The sequence below is a fragment of the Leucoraja erinacea genome, chromosome 24, assembly GCF_028641065.1.
Source record: "Leucoraja erinacea ecotype New England chromosome 24, Leri_hhj_1, whole genome shotgun sequence".
NCBI lineage: Eukaryota > Metazoa > Chordata > Chondrichthyes > Rajiformes > Rajidae > Leucoraja > Leucoraja erinaceus.
In genome coordinates this window covers 29,592,713-29,612,705 of record NC_073400.1, presented here as the reverse complement: position 1 = coordinate 29,612,705, position 19,993 = coordinate 29,592,713, and the positions used below count along the sequence as shown (strand labels likewise).

The following is a 19,993-nucleotide window of genomic DNA, read 5'->3' as shown; positions in this document are numbered from 1 at the left end:
TCTACTGAGCTGAATTTCGAGGTGTCTGACGACACTTGGAATGAAGGTCTGACCAGAATCCAAATTTGTTCGATCAATGTCAGGTATAAACTGATTCAGTTTAAAGTCATCCACAGACTCCATTACTCAAAGACCAAATTACATCGAATCTACCCTGCTATTTCTCCATTATGTGACAGATGCAAAAGTGCAGATGGTTCTTTAACACATATTTTCTGGCTCTGTCCTCATATACAAAGATACTGGTCTAAAATATTTGTGGTTTTCTGGGGTCTATGGAAAAGATATTCTCCCTGATCCAGAACTGGCACTTTTTGGATGCTCAGAGACTGCTTTGTACTTCACGTCTGAAGAACAACAAGCACTGATGCTTGGTATGGTGGCAGCCAAGAAAATGATCCTAACAGACTGGAAATCATCTACACCCCCCTGCTTCGTAAAATGGCTCAATGAAATGATAATAATCATACAGATGGAAAGGATACGCTTCTACAACTCCAAGGTACCAAACAACTTTTTAAGTGTTTGGGGACCATTTATCAACCATCTCAAAGTCCAATAATTTCACAATTTCATATTATCTGCAGTGATGTAGTCCTGTGACCTTTACTTCTGCTTTTGCAATGCCTGACTGTGTAGCACCATGTGGATTGTACCAATACTGTTATGCCTGGCGGCTTTGTTTTATTTTATTTTTTTTAATTTTTCTTTTTTCCTTCCTTTTTTTTTTTCCTGTTGTCTTTTTCAGTTTTTTTTTTTTGGTTTGTTTTGTTTAAAAAATTGTATAAAACAATAAAAATTATTAAAACAGGATTGATCCCAGGTGTCTGGCAGCAACTCTACCGCTGTGTCACTGTGCCACCCTGCCTCAAGAAAGCAGCCAACATATTAAAGGACCTTTTTCACCGCAGTCATCCCCTCCAATCCCTCATTTATCCATGATAACAATGAAGCATATATTTCCACTTTGCAAAAACGACTAGACTATATCAAAAATATATTTTAGCACTAATTGTTAGTTTACATTTTGAAGGTTTTTGTTAGTCAGTTAGCTAGTTAAGTTTATTGTCACTCATAAGTCTCTCAGCTCTTCCTCTTCATTGCAAAATAACGTTTAAGTAGAAACGTTATGAGGAACATAAATGAGGAAGAAGTCAGCAGGACATTGTGTATGAAATCACAATGATCTTGCAGATTAACTCTCGAGTTTCAAATTTTCCCAGCACATTTCAAACATAAATTAATGTTCATAGAGTAATGAAAAAGGTGAAAAGAGTCAAAAACCTGGCACGAGTGGGGAATATTTGGTAATACGGTCATCAGGTCATTAGTGATACGGCCCATGATGTCTACTCCGCCATTCAATCATGGCTCATCTATCTCTCCCTCCTAACCCCATTCTCCTGCCTTCTCCTCATAACCCCTTTGCAGGATCTGGATCGATTGACCTGGTAGCCGGAGCATTGGTTGATGGAATTTAATACAGAGAAGTGTGAGGTGTTGCATTTTGGGACGTCGAACAAGGGCTGGACCTACACAGTAAATGGCAGGCCTCTGGGTAGTGTTGTAGAGCAGATGGGTGATCTGAAAGAGGTGTATAAGATCATGAGAGGAATAGATCGGGTAGACTCACAAAGTCTTATGCCCAGAGTAGGGAAATCGAGGACCAGAGGACATAGGTTAAAGGTGAAGGGGAAAAGATTTAATAGGAATCTGAGGGGTAACGTTTTCGCACAATGGGTGGTGGGTATATGGAACAAAATGCCAGAGGAGGTAGTTGAGGCTGGGACTATCTGATCGTTTAAGAAGTTTAAGTTACACAGATACATGGATAGGCCAAGTTTGGAGGGATATGGACCAAGCACAGGCAAGTGGGACTAGTGTACCTGGGACATTGTTGGCGGGTGTGGGCGAGTTGGGCCGAATGGCCTGTTTCCACACTGTATGACTCTATGACACTGACCACACTCTCATTTCACTCCTGCCATTGGGAAGAAGGTACAGGAGCCTGAAAACCGTGACCTCCAGGTTCAAGAACAGCTTCTCAGCAGCAACAATTAGGCTTTTGAACACTGCACACTAACCTCAACTATCATGTATGGGCAGTCTTTGGTTGCACTAAAGACATCAGTTCTTTTTTGTCCTTATTGGACTTATTAACTAATTCATTTTTGTACATTTTCTATTAAGTGTATGCATTGTGTATACAAGCACAATGAGGGGAATAGATAGGGTATTTGTTGGAAGGAACTGCAGATGCTCATTCAAACCGAAGATAGACTCTAAAACCTAGTTACTCATTGGGCGAGGCAGCATCTTTGGAGTAAAGGAATAAGTGGTGTTTTGAGTCGAGACCTCTCTTCAGACAGAGTTAGGGGCAAGGGAAACAAGTCTCTTACCTAGAGTAGGGGAATCAAGACCCAGGGGACAAGGCTTCAGGTGAAAGGGAAAATATTTAATAGGATCCTGAGGGGCATCATTTTTTTACACAGTTAGTTGTGGGTGTATGGAATGAGCTAACTGATGAGGTATTTGAGGCAGGTGCTACAAAAATATTTTAAAGGCATTTGGACAGTTACATGAATTGGACTGGTTTAGCAGGAGATGGACCAAACGCTGGCAGGAGGAACTAGAGTAGATGGGGCATCTTAGTTGATGTGGGCAAGTTGGGCTAAAGGGCCTGTTTCCGTGCTGTACATCTCTATAAATCTGCAGATTCGTTGTGCTACTGAAACAAAGCAATATATTTCCCCTCTGTCGGTACATATGACAATCAAGCACTCTTGTTGCTTGCGTTTAACAATACAAAATCAACCGAATGTCCTCGACATGGATTCAGTTCCAGCGCGTAAAAAAAGTTGAGAAGAATATACCTTGCACTATATTTGTTTTGAGTACTGTTGATATCAATCTTGTAATTGGAGATAGTGTGGTTGTCATTGGTTCTGTTATTAAAATGTATGTTATTGTTAATGTTTAATGTTTTAGGTGTCACTCCTAATGTCACTGTATGTCATATTGCAATTGCGGGCGGAGCACCAAGGCAAATTCATTGTATGTGAATACTTGGTCAATAAACCTATTCATTCATAAACCTATTCATTCATTCATCATTCCTTCATAAGTTCATTCAAGTTCTGTTGAGGCAAGGAAATAAAATTAAGTCTCACCTGTTTTCACATGCAGTGACTAAAGAGAACAAGATTGTCAGATGGAACCCATTGCTTTGAGTAAAGTGCCAATTAGTTTGAGAGATACGGTGACTTTCCTTCAGTGGAATTGGACGTCTTAGTTGAGTTGAGTTTAGTTTAGAGATACAGCATGGAAACAGGACCTTTGGCCCACCTAGTTGACGCCAACCAGCTATCTCCTCCGCACACCAGCACTATCCTGCATACACTAGGGTCAATTTACAATTTTACCAAAGCCAATTAACCTACAAACCTGCACGTCTTTGGAGTGTGGGAAGAAACCAAAGATCTCAGAGAAAACCCACTTGGTCATGGGGAGAACATACAAACTCCGTACAGACAGCACCCGTATCGAACCCGCGTCCCTGGCGCTGAAATGAAGGCAGCAACACCACCGCTGTACACCCGTGCCGCCCTATGTATCATTTATATTTTTATGTGTCTACGTGTATGTGATGTTGCCACAAGCGTGATTTTCATTGTATCTGCACCTCACCATACGTGCACATAAGAATGACAGACTTGACTTGAAAACAGCTCAGCAAAGTATATTACAGTGATGTTCTCATGAGAAAAAGTACTTCCAGAACATTTGATCTGATGGGATGTCATAGCTTATAGTTTCCCTCTTCTAAATATTCTTCACAGTTAAAACCATGAGGCATTTCCAGGATTGAATACAATTTATTCCACATAACTGCAATGTCATGCTACACAACACAAAATAATAAGTCATTGCTATAAAGGCTAGCAACATTGTTTAAATGGCACCTTTACTGAGTGAATATTGTGTAAACTAAGTTAATAATTTTAGCAGAAGAAGCATTAATTCTGTGCAGTCTATTATGAAAGCAAAATGAAAAACACTTTGTCAATGCCCTTTATGGGCGACTATTTGCATACCTTGGGTTAGCAAGCAAAGAATTTCACTGTGACTTGTCACACGTGACAATAAAGTATTAATTAATTAATTATTTCAATCATTCATTCATTCAAAATAATAATGATCATTTGGTCTTGTTGGAGAGTTGTTTCTCAGTCACTATCACCAGTGGATCTTCATTCTGCCTTCTACGGCAAGCTGTGAGGTTTTGGTTCAATGGGTCCCTGCAAAAAAAAACTTAGAAGTCATCAGATTAATTGACTCTGGGAATTGTGCTGTATTTCACAAGGCCACTAACAACAGAATTCTGCTTCCAATTGGCACAGTGATGCAGCTGATAGAGCTGCTGCCTCACAGCGTCCAAGAATTTGCTTGGATTTTGACTTTGATGCTATCTGTGTGGAGTTTACATGTTCTCGCTGTGGCCATGTGGGTTTCCTCCGCGAGCTCCGGTTTCCTCCCACCTCCCAAAGACTTGTGGGTTTGCAGGTTAATTGGCCAATGTGAATTTCCCCTAGTGTGTTGGGAGTTGGGATGAGAGAATGGGATAACATCGAACTAATGCGTACGGGTGATCAATGGCCTGATCGGCACAAAGTGCTGGAGTAACCCAGCGAGTCTGGCACGATCTCTGGAGAAAAAGGATGGGTGACATTTCAGGTCGGGACCCTTCTTCAAACTGAAAGTAGAGGAGAGGGAACTGGGTTCAGATAAGATGGTCTGCGTTTGTTACAGTGGGTCAAAGGGCCTGTTTCCCAGTTGTATTTCTCTGATTCAATGACACTACAACATCTACGTCAAACACTTCAGTTCATTCTGCACACAAACATCTTGTCAAGACCAATTGATATCATCTTCGTAGAGCATTGGTTTGGCCTATATTTGTGAAGTACTTTATCTAAACGCTTTTCGTTTGTTTTATTTTATCAGCATGTTTGAAGGTATTAATGGACAGCATTTGGAAGCATTCAGCGATTCTGATGATCTCCGCAAAACATACCTTCCTTATACTTGTGAACAATGAGACTGAGATGCTGCAGATCCCAAGCAGAGCGAAGTACAGCCAGCGTCCCACATTCCATATCGTGTAACTGAGCAAAGGGGGAAAGATACAGAATCAGTGGGAGGAAACAGACTTGTTCGTGTTGGAAACATTCATAGCCTGATTGCTGTGAAATCTCTGCATGGAGCAGGGTACAGCAACAGAGCCCAGGTAGTTCACCTGGGAAATTCCACCGTCCAGGATCTCGACCCGAAACTTCACCTATCCATGTTCTTCAGAGATGCTGCCTGACTCGCTGAGTTACTCCAGCATTTTGTGTCTAGCGTTGATAAAGTTAGATAAAAAAAGATGGGAGAAGTGACGAGTGGTATGTAAACACCAGCATGGGACCAGTTCAGTTGATCTTTTCTGTGCCTTAAATCCTATGTGATCAGATGTCATTCTGCGTAACCCTGGAACCTCATCACATTGAGGGTATTGTGTGCATTTCTGGTCGCCATGTTACAGGAAAGATTTTGTCAAGCTGGAAAGGGTGCAGAGAAGATTAACGAGGATGTTGCCGGGACTCGAGGGACTGATGTATAGGGAAAGGTTGAGCAAGCTAGGTGATTATTTCTTGGAGAGCAGGAGGACGAGGGGTGATCTTATGGAGGTGTATCATCAAGAGATGAATCAAAAATTACTCTCTCATCTTTTTTTTGTTACATTGACACATTTGATAGAGCTGCTCTCTTAAGGCGCTAGACACCTGGGTTCGATCCTGAACTCAGGATGTTATCTGCGTGGATTTCTACATTCTCCCTATGACCGCGTGGTTCTCCTGCAGGTGCTCTGGTTTGCTCCCACATCCTAAAGGCATGCGGGTTTGGAGGTTAATTGGCATCTGTAAAATCGCCCTTAATGTGTAGGAAGTGAACAATAAGGTGGTACAACACAGAACTAATGTTAACGGGGGGATGGAAGATCGACACAAAAAGCTGGAGTAACTCAGCGGGTCAGACAGCACCTCTGGAGAGAAGGAATAGATGATGTTTTTCATGTTGAGTCACTTCTTCAGACTGATCTATGGATGTCATGGACTCATAGGGTGGAAGGGCCTGTTTCCGTGCTGTTTCTTTAAAACTAAAAACCCAAAAAAATAGCTAGAGTCCATTTGGCCCATTGAGTGTATGCTGGATCTTAGATCATTCTCGTACTCCGATCTCAACATTTGAATCGATTGAAGTCAATACTCTGATGCACTTAACTAGCAAATGAAAGAGGAAATTCTCTTCCAATTAAATATCATAAGGAAGCAGAGCCAATCACAACAGCAGTAATAACATAATTGTACCATTCAGTGCAGGTGGATCGGGTGGAGTCATTTTGACTCTCATTGGATCTTTTTACTGTACTTGCAAAAGGTGTAGTCATCATTCGTTCAGTCACTTTATGTTCTGTTGGGTCAAGGAAATACAATTCAGCATCACCTGCTTTTCACTTGCAATCTTAAGTTCATAAGGCATAGGAGCAGAATTAGGCCATTTGGCACATCAAGTTCATCAGTTCATGTTCATAAGCGATAGGAGCAGAATTAGGTCATTCGGCCCATCAAGTCTACTCCATCATTCAATCATGGCTGATCTATCTCTCACTCCTAACCCTATTCTCCTGCCTTCTCCCCATAACCCCTGATACCCGTACTATCTCCGCCTTAAAATATCCATTGACTTGGCCTCCACAATATTCTGTGGCAATAAATTCCACAGATTCACTACCGTCTTGCTTAAGAATTCCTTCCTAAAGAAACACTCTTTAATTCTGAGGCTATGACCTCTGGCCCTAGATTATCTCACTAGTGGAAACATCTTCTCCACATCCACTCTATCCAGGCCTTTCATTATTCAGTAAGTTTCAAAAAGGGCCTCCCTCACCCTTCCAAACTCCAGCGAGTACAGGCCCAGTGCTGTCAAACACTCATCATATGTTACACAGAAAAGCTGGAGAAACTCAGCGGGTGCAGCAGCATCTATGGAGCGAAGGAAATAGGCAACGTTTCGGGCCGAAACCCTTCTCCTTCGCTCCATAGATGCTGCTGCACCCGCTGAGTTTCTCCAGCTTTTCTGTGTAACCTTCGATTCTCCAGCATCTGCAGTTCCCTCTTAAACACTCATCAAATGTTAACCCACTCATTCCTGGGATCGTTCATGTAAACCTCCTCTGGACCCTCTCCAGAACAAGCACATCCTTCCTCAGATATGGGACTGACCAAACAGTCTGCTCCACCATTCAATCACGGCAGATCTATCCCTCCCTCTCTACCCCATGTGCAGGGGGAAGATGTGCTGGCCGTAGCAGTGCGCATGTGCGAGGCGGCCGGCCGTGCCGGCGGACGAGGAGCCCGGCGGCCCAGACACGGATGGCGGGCGGAGACGGAGAGTAACAGAGAGAGAGAGATAAAGAGGGGACTCACTCAGAGTTAAACGGCAGGTGTCCCGGGTGCTTGCCATGCCAGGCAAAATGACAAAACTTTTAGGTTGCCCGGCAGGACGTTAGATGGCCATTGGCACCTGGGCAACAGTAAATTTCGAGCCCTGCTTTGGCCGAGGCCCCTAGATTTCGGGGCCCTGGGCAGGGTAACGTTTCGTACTTACCATTGTTACCGAAATGCACCATATAACTGCAATTCTCTCCGGTGTTGGACACTGCCACAGTGACCATTTCACTGGACTCTGTCCCGTTATTATTTGAGGCTTTGCAGTAATATTGATGGCTTTGTTGTTTGAAGTATTGACAACGTAGATCCAGGTTGTTATTTGAGATCTTTAAGGTATTTTCATACCAGGTGTAGCGAATGGGAAGAGATCCCCGCTCAGACTTACAGGACATTGTCACTGAGCCTCCGACACTGGGGACATTGGCTGGTGATAGTAATCCAAGCACAGGAACAGACACAGGTTCTGTGGGAAAGGAGCAAATAATGGATACAAAGTCAACACCTGAATATAAACGACTCTCCCATTCTGGCACCCTTGTACCTCGACTTTTGAAGAGGTACACGCGAACCTCGTCTCCTGCCTTCGGTGCTCGCAATATGACCTCGACCTTGACATCGGCCAGCCCAAACGGAGGCTTGGAGACCGGTTCGCTGAACACTTGCCACGAGCGAGCCTGGGGATGCTGGTTGCTAATCGTTTACGTCACCTTCCCGTTCACCCCTTTCTGTCCTGTTTAGGTCCATCCATTGCCAAAACTATTTTGAAACAGAAACAGCAACTCATATTCCCCTTAACAATCGGCCAACGCAACGGTATGAACATTTGTATTCGCGGATTTCAATTAATGCCTCACTACCGTCCCTCCCCCCCATGAAACTTCCACCCCATCCCAGCCACCCTTCCACCATCCCCGCTTCTGTACATTCATAAACTCGTCACATCTCCCACCGAGTTCCCCGTTTCCTTTGTATACCGCCCCCGTTCCCCTCCACGCGGTCAATTCCATCCCTCCATCCCTCCCTCAATCCTGCTTCACATTTCACTGTTCCTCCTCTCCTTATCTGGTCTCCTCCTCACTTATATCACTCCACCCGTCTGTTGATCAACCCTCTCATCTCTATCTATCTATCTATCTCATCTCTATCTATCTATCTATCTATCTATCTATCTATCTATCTATCTATCTATCTATCTATCTATCTATCTATCTATCTATCTATCTATCTATCTATCTATCTATCTATCTATATATCTATCCCTCGCCAGGCTTGGTGCCGTTCCCATCTCTCAATTCCAGTTTTCTCCTCCCTCATTCCGTCTGTCTGAAGGAGGGTCACGACTCGAGTGTTCAAGAAGGAACTGCAGATGCTGGAAGATCGAAGGTACACAAAAATGCTGGAGAAACTCAGTGGGTGCAGCAGCATCTATGGAGCGAAGGAAATAGGCGACGTTTCGGGCCGAAACCCTTCTTCAGACTCGAGTTGGTTTTGTCCATTGCCTCCACAGATGCTACCTGACCCACTAAGTTCTTCCAGCACTTATGGTTTTGTTCACGTGTCGTACACCTGTCCAATGTTCGGTGGCTATAGAGAGAGGCTATAGTTGTGCTTGGATTAAGTGACCTGCAACAGGAAGGGAACCCACTGATGCTGATATCGGGGTGGAGACAGCGAGAGATATTGTCAGTCTGAGAATCCCAGAAACTCGGGGAAGCTGGAGGTCGCCGGGAGTTTCCTGAAAGGTCTGATTAGGATTGCTTTACTCAAATTTCCACCGAGATTGGGCCGGGTGGAGAGGCTGGCTGGCTGCCGGGCGGTGGGTGGTCAGTGGTGAGTGGCTGCTGGGGGTGGGGGCGCATTGACGGGATAGAGGGAGAGAGACCGCTGGGTGGGGAGAGGGTGTATGGTCCCTGAGGTGGGGGCGGGGTGCGGGCTGGCCTGCCCCGGGAGTATTGAATGCAGTCTGTTGAACTCACGGGACTGATTCCCTGTTTATGATTCTCCAGGTATTCAGACCAGACCACTTGTTTCTACCTGATCTGTCGGATTATTAGTTTTAGTGGGAATGCAAACCTCTGACAGGGTGACATTTCATACAGTTCAGAGGCAGGGAAATGTGCTGAGCGGGACAGAGCCGGCACTGGGTGAGAGCAACATGAGTGGGGTTTCCCGACCCCCGCCCGCTCCCCGCAGGTCTCTGCACTGCTGCGGAGCCTCGGGATATCGGTGCTGCCCTGACCCTTCCCGGAGAAAACATGGATCAGGCATTTCAGTGGAGACGTCAAGTCAATCGCTGCGAAACGTACCGTCAGATACTTGGAGATAAATGTTAAACAATGGATCGTAGCCAGATGTAGTAATTCCACAGTTGTACCATCCAGTATCTCCAGAGCGAAGATCCTCCACAGTCACGGTAAATATTCCTCGTGCCGGGTTATCGGTGATTGACGCTCTTCCATTCCGTCCGTGTTGCCCATTTGTTTCCAATACAACTATACAATGGCGGGTCCACCCTTGACACCAGTATTTTGTGTGTGAGCGGTACTTTGCTTCATAGTGACAATCGATTGTGATCGCTCTTCCCACAACTCCTCTTACATGTTCCTTCCCCCACACCGCACCTGAAACTGAGAGGTCAAATCTTCTGAAAATGAACAGGAAAAATCAGCTGAATATTCGGAATGATGAGGGGTGTGTTGGACAACATTCACCCCCGCACCAACACTGGACCAGATCATCCATCACTGAATGGACTTGCCCTCGTTTCAATTGGAAACGTCTCTGCCATCTCCAACCTAGTGGTAGGAAACAACATCTCATATTTCCCGTCGGCAAATTACACCTCAATGGTATGAATATTGATATCAAGTAAACCTTACATCCCCCCCTCTGTCCATCCCTCCCCTACCCAAGTTGCACCAGCTTCTTGTTGAATCTCATTGTCTGTAACTAGTTCTCACTCACCGCACAGCAATGGCCTGTTTCCTTTACCATTGTTACTTGTTTACATATCTTTCATTCATTTGTTCTATATCTCTCTACACAACCGTCTATACCTCTTCCATTTCCCCTGACTCTGTAGAAGAGTCTAGATCTCGAAACAGCACCTATCCCTTAGTTCCATAGATGCTGTCTGACCAGCTGAGTTACTCCAGTATATTGTGTCTATCTTCCAAACCAACATTGTCTCTGCCCCCTCAGCATTGCCGGCGTTTCTATCGCTCGTCACGCTGCTGGGAGCGGCATCTCCCGGCCTTAGTGTCGGCTGGTGACTTCCCAGAAGATCCAGCAGTTGTGAATGGAAGGAGACCACAGAGTACAATATTCGGCAAATTACCTCACTATAGCTACCAACTAAATGGCTCGCTTTAATGACCGAGTGAGAAAATACGTCCAGGAAAATATATGGGATTCTGGATAGTGATCCCCTCTCACTCACAATCAGTTTCACAACAGCATCAGGGTTAAGGCTGGGCCTTGCTGAATTAGACAAAAGCACAACAGAGGCAAAACAAAATGAGAAGTAAATGATTACTCATTGCGGGAGCGCTGTTGACCAACATTCTACCCACGAGGATTAGTGAACTAACAAAATAAACATCTAAATTTTAAACAAAACGGACCTCTTGTCAATTTGAGAATTTGAAGCGTAACTAGACCAAGTGGAGACCCGTTGTGTATGTACCCCCAACGTGCGGTTGCGAGGGGAGAGGGGGGGGGGGGAGTGGCATGCGGCGTCACACACATTAACCACCCCCACACACACTAACTACCCCCTCGCACACACGCTAACTAACCCCCCCTTGTCAATATATTAATATTATTCATTTGCTCCTTTTACCCCACAACCGCCCTATCTACTGACGCATAGCCCCCAACTCGCAGGCGCGTCTAGAGAGGAAGGGGGGGGGGGGGTTAGAGAGTGAGGGCAGAGAGAGAAGGGGGGAAGAGGGAGGGAGGGGGGGAGGGCAGGGAAGGAGGGGGGTACAGGGAAGGGGGGGGGGAGAGAGGGGGGGGGGGGGGGGGAGGGAGACGGAGATGAGGGAACGAGAGAGAGAGGTGGGGGAGAGAAGGAGAGAGAGGTGGGAAGAGAGAGAGAGAGAGAGAGAGAGAGAGAGAGAGGGTGGGGGAGGGGTGGGGAGAGAGATTTATTCAAAATCTGGGGAAATAATTGACCAAGGAATGGATTTCTGAACTCCTAAGATAAATCGCTACGGAAATTGTAAAAATCTCCGCTTTTTTGTGTCAGGTTTTTGAGGAGATACGTTTCAAAAGCAAAATGCCGTACACACACACACACACACACACACACACACACACACACACAGATATATAGATAGATAGATAGATAGATATATAGATAGATAGATAGATAGATAGATAGATAGATAGATAGATAGATAGATAGATAGATAGATAGATAGATAGATAGATAGATAGATAGATAGATAGATAGATAGATAGATAGATATTCATATATAAATATACACCGTTCTGTTTTCTCGTTTATAACATTGTTTACAGAGTACTATGTTTACATATTCTGTTGTGCTGCTGCTAGTAAGGATTTCATTGTTCTAACTGGGACGTGAGTGAACAAAACACTCTTGACTCTTGACTTACTCCGCTAATGTGTGGGATAGAACTAGTGTACAGGTGATCGGTGGTCGGCGTGGACTCGGTGGGCCGAAGGGCCTGTTTCCACGCTGTATCTTTAAATTAAACTAAAAACACTAAAACCAGAGGGAGGGTAAAGAAGGGTCTCTACCCGAAACGTCACCCAATTTCTTCTATCCAGAGTTGCTGGCTGCTCCATGGAGTAACCCCGCACAATTAAAGCATGGAATAGTCTTCACCCTACCATAGTTACCCAAACAGACGCAACTAAATTTAAGGTACCTCTTTTTTCCCCAAGAACCCTTTCATGCTTACGTCCAAGTCAAGAGTCAAGAGATGTTTAAGAAGGAACTGCAGATGCTGGAAAATCCCAGGTACACAAAAATGCTGGAGAAACTCAGTGGGTGCAGCAGCATCTATGGAGCGAAGGAAATAGGCAACGTTTCGGGCCAAAACCCTTCTTCAGACTGGTGGGGGGTTAGGGTTAGGAGGAGGAGAAGCCCGAGGGCTGAGGGAGAGCTGGGAAGGGGAGGAGACAGCAAGGGCTAACAGAATTGTGAGAATTCAATGTTCATGCCACCAGGATGCAGACTCCCCAAGCGGAATATGAGGTGCTGTTCCTCCAATTTCTGGTGGTGCTCACTCTGGCCATGGAGGAGGCCCAGGACAAAGAGGTCAGATACGGAATGGGAGGGGGAGTTGAAGTGCTGAGCCACCGGGAGGTCAGGTTGGTTAATGCAGACCGAGCGGAGGTGTTCGGCGAAACGATCGCCAAGCCTACGCTTGGTCTCACCGATGTAGATCAGCTGACATCTAGAGCAGCGGATGCAATAGATGCAGGTGAACCTCTGTCGCACCTGGAACGACTGCGTGGCTCCTTGAATGGAGTCAAGGGGGGAGGTAAAGCGACAAGTGTAGCATCTCTTGCGGTTGCATGGGAAAGTGCCTGGGGAGGGGGTGGTGCAGGAGGGAAGGGAAGAATTAACAAGGGAGTTACGGAGGGAACGGGCTCAGCACTTCAACTCCCCCTCCCATTCCGTATCTGTCTTCTCTGTCCTGGGCCTCCTCCATTGCATGAACATTGAATTCTCACAATTCCGTTAGCCTTTGCTGTCTCCTCCCCTTCCCATCTCCCCCTCGGCCCCTTCTCCTACTTTTTCCTTTCTTCTCCCTGCCCCCCCGCCCCCCATCAATCTGAAGAAGGGTTTTGGCCCGAAAGGTTGCATATTTCCTTCGCTCCATAGATGCTGCTGCACCTGCTGAGTTTCTCCAGCATTTTTGTACTAGAGTCAAGAGAGTTTTATTGTCATGTGTCCCAGATAGGACAATTTTACTTCGGAGTCACGTGAGTGATTCCGTGAAGATCCCAGCCCAGTGCGCAGGTGCCGCAACCAAGGACGTGAGGTAAATACTTACCTTAATCGGGCCTTGTGGTTTTTGCTCCAGGGGGAGCAAAGCAGCAGAGGAAGCGGCCCCCGTTCGACTCCAGCGAAGGAGCCGACAGTGGAGGGGGATAGGCGCTAACGGGACCGCACACGCTGCGGACCGCTGATAGAGAGCTGCGCTGATGCCGGTCCGCTGAACAGCTGTTTGGTAACAGCAGCGGACCGGCGGGAAGTTTAAAAACCCGACCGGCAGCCCTGCAGACTCCTGACAAGGAGAATCGCCGCCCGGGAACCGCTACAATGCCGCCTGAAAAACGGCAGGCAGCCTCTAACTACAGGTAAGACAAAAAACGTACCAAAATTACAGGTTCTACAGGAATCACCTTCCTCCAACACTGGAACAGGTGGAGACAGCAAAAATAAGTATGTATGTCTCCCCAAGCCAGAGGAGGTCATGGAGTTCAAAACCTCCAGGAAAAAAGGGGCACTGGCTGAATGCCAAGGGAGCTGACAGTGCTATTGCACTAGCCATCTCCCTTGTCGAGGGATTGATGCAACAGCGGAAGTTTGAGCTATGCCTCCTCCAATTTATAGCACACCCTTTTGCTCCCTCTTTTGAGGCTAGCTAAGGAGGCCAGGGCTGGGCTGGCTGGCTTAAACGCTGGGCAGGCGGACGAGAACACAGCAGTATGCCAGGGGAGCAGGATCAGGAAGAGCTACTGGGTGTCGTGGGCCACTACATGGCTCCTCCACGCGACCATCTTCCCAAACAAAGCCCTGCAGGAGGAGTAGGCCTTTCTAGAGGCAAATCCGCAGGCAGCTGGGTCAGCAGACTCGCAGACAAGAGCTAAAAGCAGCGAATCTGAAGCTCCTAACAGAAGGGTCAAGATGTCAGCCTTTGCTCGTTTTTTTTCCACGGATATACTTACCTGGCAGGCGAGACGCCATGATCACCAAGGTGGTTCCCCAGGATGAGACTATCCCGTTGCACTACGAGTGTGCTGACGCCTAAGATGTTCCCAAATTTGGGATACTCGACTGACATTTGTGCATATACGACCTGCCCACAACCCCAATATACGGGGCATACAAACCGCTGCTGCGGGAAGAGAGAGGCAGCTAAACCTGTGCGCCTCATGAGGGCAGGCCATGGAACGAGCAGGACATCGCATCCAACACCCAGCTGGCAGCACCCCTCGGCATCCCACGAGCAATATCGAACAAGGCTGGTGAAAGCCTGGCGACCGCTTCACATTACCCCCATAGTTCTTTTTAGACAGGGGCCCAGAGCGGAGCCGTGGGAAAATACCGACAGCACCAGCATACCAGCAAAACTAGGCCTTCATGAAAAAAACAATAAACATGGAGGTAGGTAGTCTGGTTCCTCCCAGTTTTACACTAAATAAGGGTGTTCTACTAACTGGGGGGGGGGGGGGGGGGGGGCAGGAGTTGATAAAGCATGGGAAGTCACAAATAACTAAAATATACTCAACAGTATTAGTGGATAAAAAACAAATTCAAATTGGGCATATTACCGCCAGTTCAGCAATGCGCCCAAAGGGCATTTTCTCCCTCTAAGAAAGAGAAGTGAGAAGGTCAATCTGAACTAGAAAGGCTCATTACTAAACGGATCATGGGAGTAAACATGAACCATTGGAATTTGTATCGAATATATTCACCAAAACTACAAAAGATGGTGAATGTAGCATCATCATTGATCTAATATCACTAAATAAATCTGTTGAGTATATACACTTTAAGATGGAGACGGGTTTTTGTCACTGCCAGACATCTCCAAAGGATACCTATGGCGAGCATTGATATGGAAGATGCTAACTATCTTATACCCATACACTAGGATCATTATAGATACCTAAAAATTTTTACCTGGATAATGGATATCCCGGTTAGGGCAACTATGAGAGTATAGAGCATTCCCAATGGTCTAACCTCAGCCCTAAACTATTATAAATATTAAAAATGGCCATGAAAATATTAAGAAAAAAGCAAGCATAATCATGGCTATATTGGATGATATCCTCATATTAGGGGAAACAAAGGAATTAGCTGTGGCAGCAGTTCTAGCTACGAAACAGCTCTCTGCTAAAGCTCCCCCATCCCACGCCCAGATAAACCAGAATTGAAGCCGTTAACTACCATGGATTATCTGGGCTTCAATAACAATTCCATCCATATGACTGTTACTTTGCCAAGGTACTTGGGTCACTATAATCAAATCATGATTGTACCCACTGAAGCTATATCACAATTACAGTGGTGGGCATACATATATTTTGCATAGTTCTCTGCCCTATTATCATCACCAATCCCAACTTGATTATTAAAAATCGATGCCAGTACTTTAGGCTGGGGAGCAACTAAACTCCATATCTATCACAGGTAACAGATGGACCAATTCACAAACATCGTTACTACACTTATCAACTATTGGGATTGGTGATCGCCTATTGGGCTAAAAAGCATATGCATTTCAAATGCAGCACGTACATATGTGGTTACGGATTGATAATACTATGGTGGTGGCTTATATCAACCATATGGGGAGCATAAAAATCATTATTGTGCAACAAATTGGTCAAACAGATCTGGCAATGGTGTGTCAAAAGACATTTTAACTATCAGCTGCCTATGTCCTAGGAAGCTAGAACACAGTGGGAGACACCACGTCACGGGTAAAAATTTATGATAACATTGAATAGATGTCAAACCCAAAATATCTGCTAAAGGTATTAAGCAGTTTGAAAGCCAGATATCAATTTGGTTGCACAAAACGGAATCACCAGTAACCTATGTATGTGACTTAGGAACCAGATCAGAGGCAGCAGCGATAGATGCCTACACGCTGTAAGGGGGAATGTCTGCTTTGCCTTCCTCCCTTCTGCCTCATCAGTCCCATGGAATCTGTCTCCGAGATATTGAAGGTGCCCGACCGGCCTACACAGCCATGGTTCCCAGTTCATCACGACATGGTGGGCGAGTCACCTATGGATTTCCCTAATGGACCATGGTTGCTGACTCAACCCAGTATCAGGCATAAGCCACCCATGCCAGAAAAACATCAAACTCCTGGGTGCAGGTTTTGAATAGACCTTACCAGGGACTGGGATTATCCAAAGGAACCATTACCACCATGTCGGCATCCCTGCGAACAGTCACCAAGAGCTAACATGGGTAAAATGCCAACGCAGGGACAACATACCAAAACTATTCAACCACTGACGTATTGGAGTTCTGGAACATCTACACCATGACTAAAAGGTGAGTTACAGTGCCTAAATACAGCATGGAGCCCTTGTCTGCTTATCTAAAACGTCAGCAGAGCATGGAGGTTCTACCATGTATGGGATATCGGTGTGATATTGACATATCTCAGAGAATGGCACCAGCCAGATCCCTCAGCTTGCTCAATCTATGTTAAAAACGCTCATGCTTATAGCTCTCGTACACTCCATAAATCTAGACTGGATAACATGGTGATTACCCCAGCGCATCACATTCATATTCTAGGTCTGGTAAAAACCTAACTCGCAGGTATATGGGACTAGGCGAGATTATGAGTTCGGCACGGACTAGTAGGGTCGAGATGGCCTGTGTTTTCCGTGCTGTAATCGTTATATGGTTATATGGACCAGGAACGCCCAATTCACTGGTGGGATTCCGGGCCTACCCACCACAGTCCAGGTTGAGTGTGGTGACCCATGACATACTTAGCCTATGGGTCAACCACGGAAACCCCAAGAGGGATACGGCAGCACTTTGTGGCTCAAACAGGTCTGAAAGCTGCCGGAATGAAATAAACATTTTAATCCCATTCCACTGTGGTGGAGCATTGATATCAGCCACTGATGTTTCAAACTGGACATCCGGTGACCATATCATGAGGTGTCTTTTTCACACGGCAGAATGGTCAAGGGAGTTCAGAACATTTTTTATTGTAAACCGTTGATAAACCTGATTTAATTGCAGAAAGAATATTACAAACTGCGATATTAATTTAAGCTCAGGGGAGGTTGTTATTGTTAACAAATACCTTTCTGTTTCTTGTGAAAGCAGATCCACTGGTTGATTACGATAACACTTCCTCCCTCAAAAACTTCGGCAGTAGTTGAGGCAGGGACTATCCCATAATCTAAGAAGCAGTTAGACAGGTACATGGATAGGACAGGTTTGAAGGTACATGGACCAAACGTGGACAGGTGGGACTAGTGTTGCTGAGACATGTTGGCCGGTGTGGGTAAGAAGGGCTGAAGGGCCTGTTTCCAGACTGTATCACTCTATGACTCTAACACATGTGAAACTCTGCAGATTCAGGAGCTGGGGTGGAGACACATCATCACATCAGTCCAGGTCGGCTCACAAGCCACAAGACAAATGCCTTGAAGGAGAACTCAGAGGCTGGGGAAAGCACAGTGTGTAGAACAGCTCGAGCAGCAGAGTCTGTTGTAAGGCAGCTGGTTTTTCTCAGAAGGGAGAGATTACCACAACTTCTCCAAATGCTAAATTGGACAGTCACTCTGGTGCTTCCTCATTTGAGATGCCGCCTGTTCCCAATGGCTGGCTTTCACAGAATTTTCTTTGAATGTGCTAAGGTTTAGGTTCAACATTTCCCATTGCAGTACGTGGAGGGAGTGCCGTGTGTCTTTGATCGACTAAATGCTGGGGTAACGCAGCGGGTCAGACGTCATCTCTGGCGAGAAGGGGAGGTGATGGAGACAGAGGGAAAGCAAAGGCTACTTGAAGTACACATTGGATACATTGGTGATGATTTGTGTAGTACCATGTTACAGAGAGAGAGTGTTTACATGACTATATTCCAATACTGGTCATATTATTATGTGCTGAACATTTTGCAGCTTTACGTGGCGACACATTTTTAACCATCTGAATGAATGAATGAATGAATGTCTATTGGCCAAGTATTCACATACAAGGAATTGGCCTTGGTGCTCCGCCCGCAAATGACAAAATGGCATACAGTGACAGATAGGAATGCTACATAAAACATAACACATTAATAACACTGCATCTCTGCAGTGGCAACAGTGTATAACGTGCAAACTAATACTAATTATCAGAATGTCCAATGCTGAATGTTACTCACCGGGCAAGAAACAAATGAGAAGAATTGGCACCAACATCGTTTTAGATGCAGACCCCATGCTGGGACGTTTATTGTTCAGCTCTTAGTCCAGAGAACTAAATAAATGCCCATCGAGAGGAAATGTTACAATATAAATGATGAAGAAAGAAACAAGGAACCGGAATGTGAAACAAGAGTAAGCCAATAGCTGACAACCAGCTAGTTCCCCTTGGCTATAAATGATTTCACGAATCTAAAGTGAATTTTAATCACATGATAGAATGTAGTTATGCTATGACTCCATGCTACTCCCATGGCATGAACTTACGAGGTCCAGATAACTGGACAAAGTCAGAAGGGATTGTGCCAACGCCTGTGGAATCATCTTGTTCTGTAGTTGGGAGAGGACCACCATATCTATGCTGGATGTTGGCTACAGAGGTCTTCAGGACAGGTAGCATAGTCCCACACCCACCTCTCTGGTCACCCTTTGACCAGAAATGGCTGATTGTGGTGGGCAAGTCATGCCGATTTGGACGGGATTTGTTCTGAACTTTGATGGGTGTGATCCAGGCTGGGACTTTGATCTCAGGGCAGGTCTCGTTTCATGCCTGGAGCTTGTTAATGGTGGGCGATTTAGTTTTGTTTGGAGATACAGCATGGAAATAGTCCCTTCGGGCCAACCAATTCCACACCATTGTAGTCCAATGTTATCCCATATTCACATCCTACACACTGGGGGACATTTACAGATGCTAATGAACCTACAAACCTGTACATATTTGGGATGAAGGAGGAAACCAGACCACCTGGAGAGAACCCGACTGTCGCAGTGAGAACATGCAAACTCCACACAGGCAGCGCATGATGCCAGGATCAAATCCAGGTCTCTGGCGCTGTGACACGGCAGCTCTACCGCTGCACCACTGTTCCTGATGGGTTTTGCTTCATTCCAAGTTTGATTCTCGCAACCAGCTAAGTAACCCAATACAAACCTGACCCACAATTGCCAAAAGTTCGACTTCCCCAGCAAGCCTTACTGGTTGGGAAGGGGATTGGATTTCCGACTAAACCTCAACAACATTGTAAGTTTAAAAAAATCTCTTATTGCTCATTTCACAAAACCTTTGGCCAGGATGTCATTCACTGTCCAGTTGGCAAGTTTAGTTTAGTTTAGTTTATCGTCATGTGTACCGAGGTAGAGTGAGAAGATGTTTGTTGCAACAGAAAGACGATGCATGATTACTGTTTAAGAAAGAACTCCAGATGCTGGAAAAATCGAAGGTAGACAAAAATGCTGGAGAAACTCTGCGGGTGAGGCAGCATCTATGGAGCAA

The 19,993-nt window shown here is 45.6% G+C and overlaps 1 protein-coding gene across 1 annotated transcript; it reads right to left on the bottom strand.

Moving 5' to 3' along the window:
* Positions 1 to 802: 802 nt before the first annotated feature.
* On the bottom strand, positions 803 to 19,335 carry LOC129708888 (polymeric immunoglobulin receptor-like). Its single transcript, XM_055654937.1, has 6 exons — positions 18,678 to 19,335; positions 9,860 to 10,180; positions 7,711 to 8,016; positions 6,411 to 6,513; positions 5,075 to 5,165; positions 803 to 4,298 (listed from the first exon to the last, which is right to left on the bottom strand). Exons 1-6 carry the CDS (start codon positions 18,733 to 18,735, stop codon positions 4,263 to 4,265), a joined length of 915 nt encoding a protein of 304 aa, XP_055510912.1. The 5' UTR covers positions 18,736 to 19,335; the 3' UTR covers positions 803 to 4,262.
* Between the last annotated feature and the right edge of the window lie 658 nt (positions 19,336 to 19,993).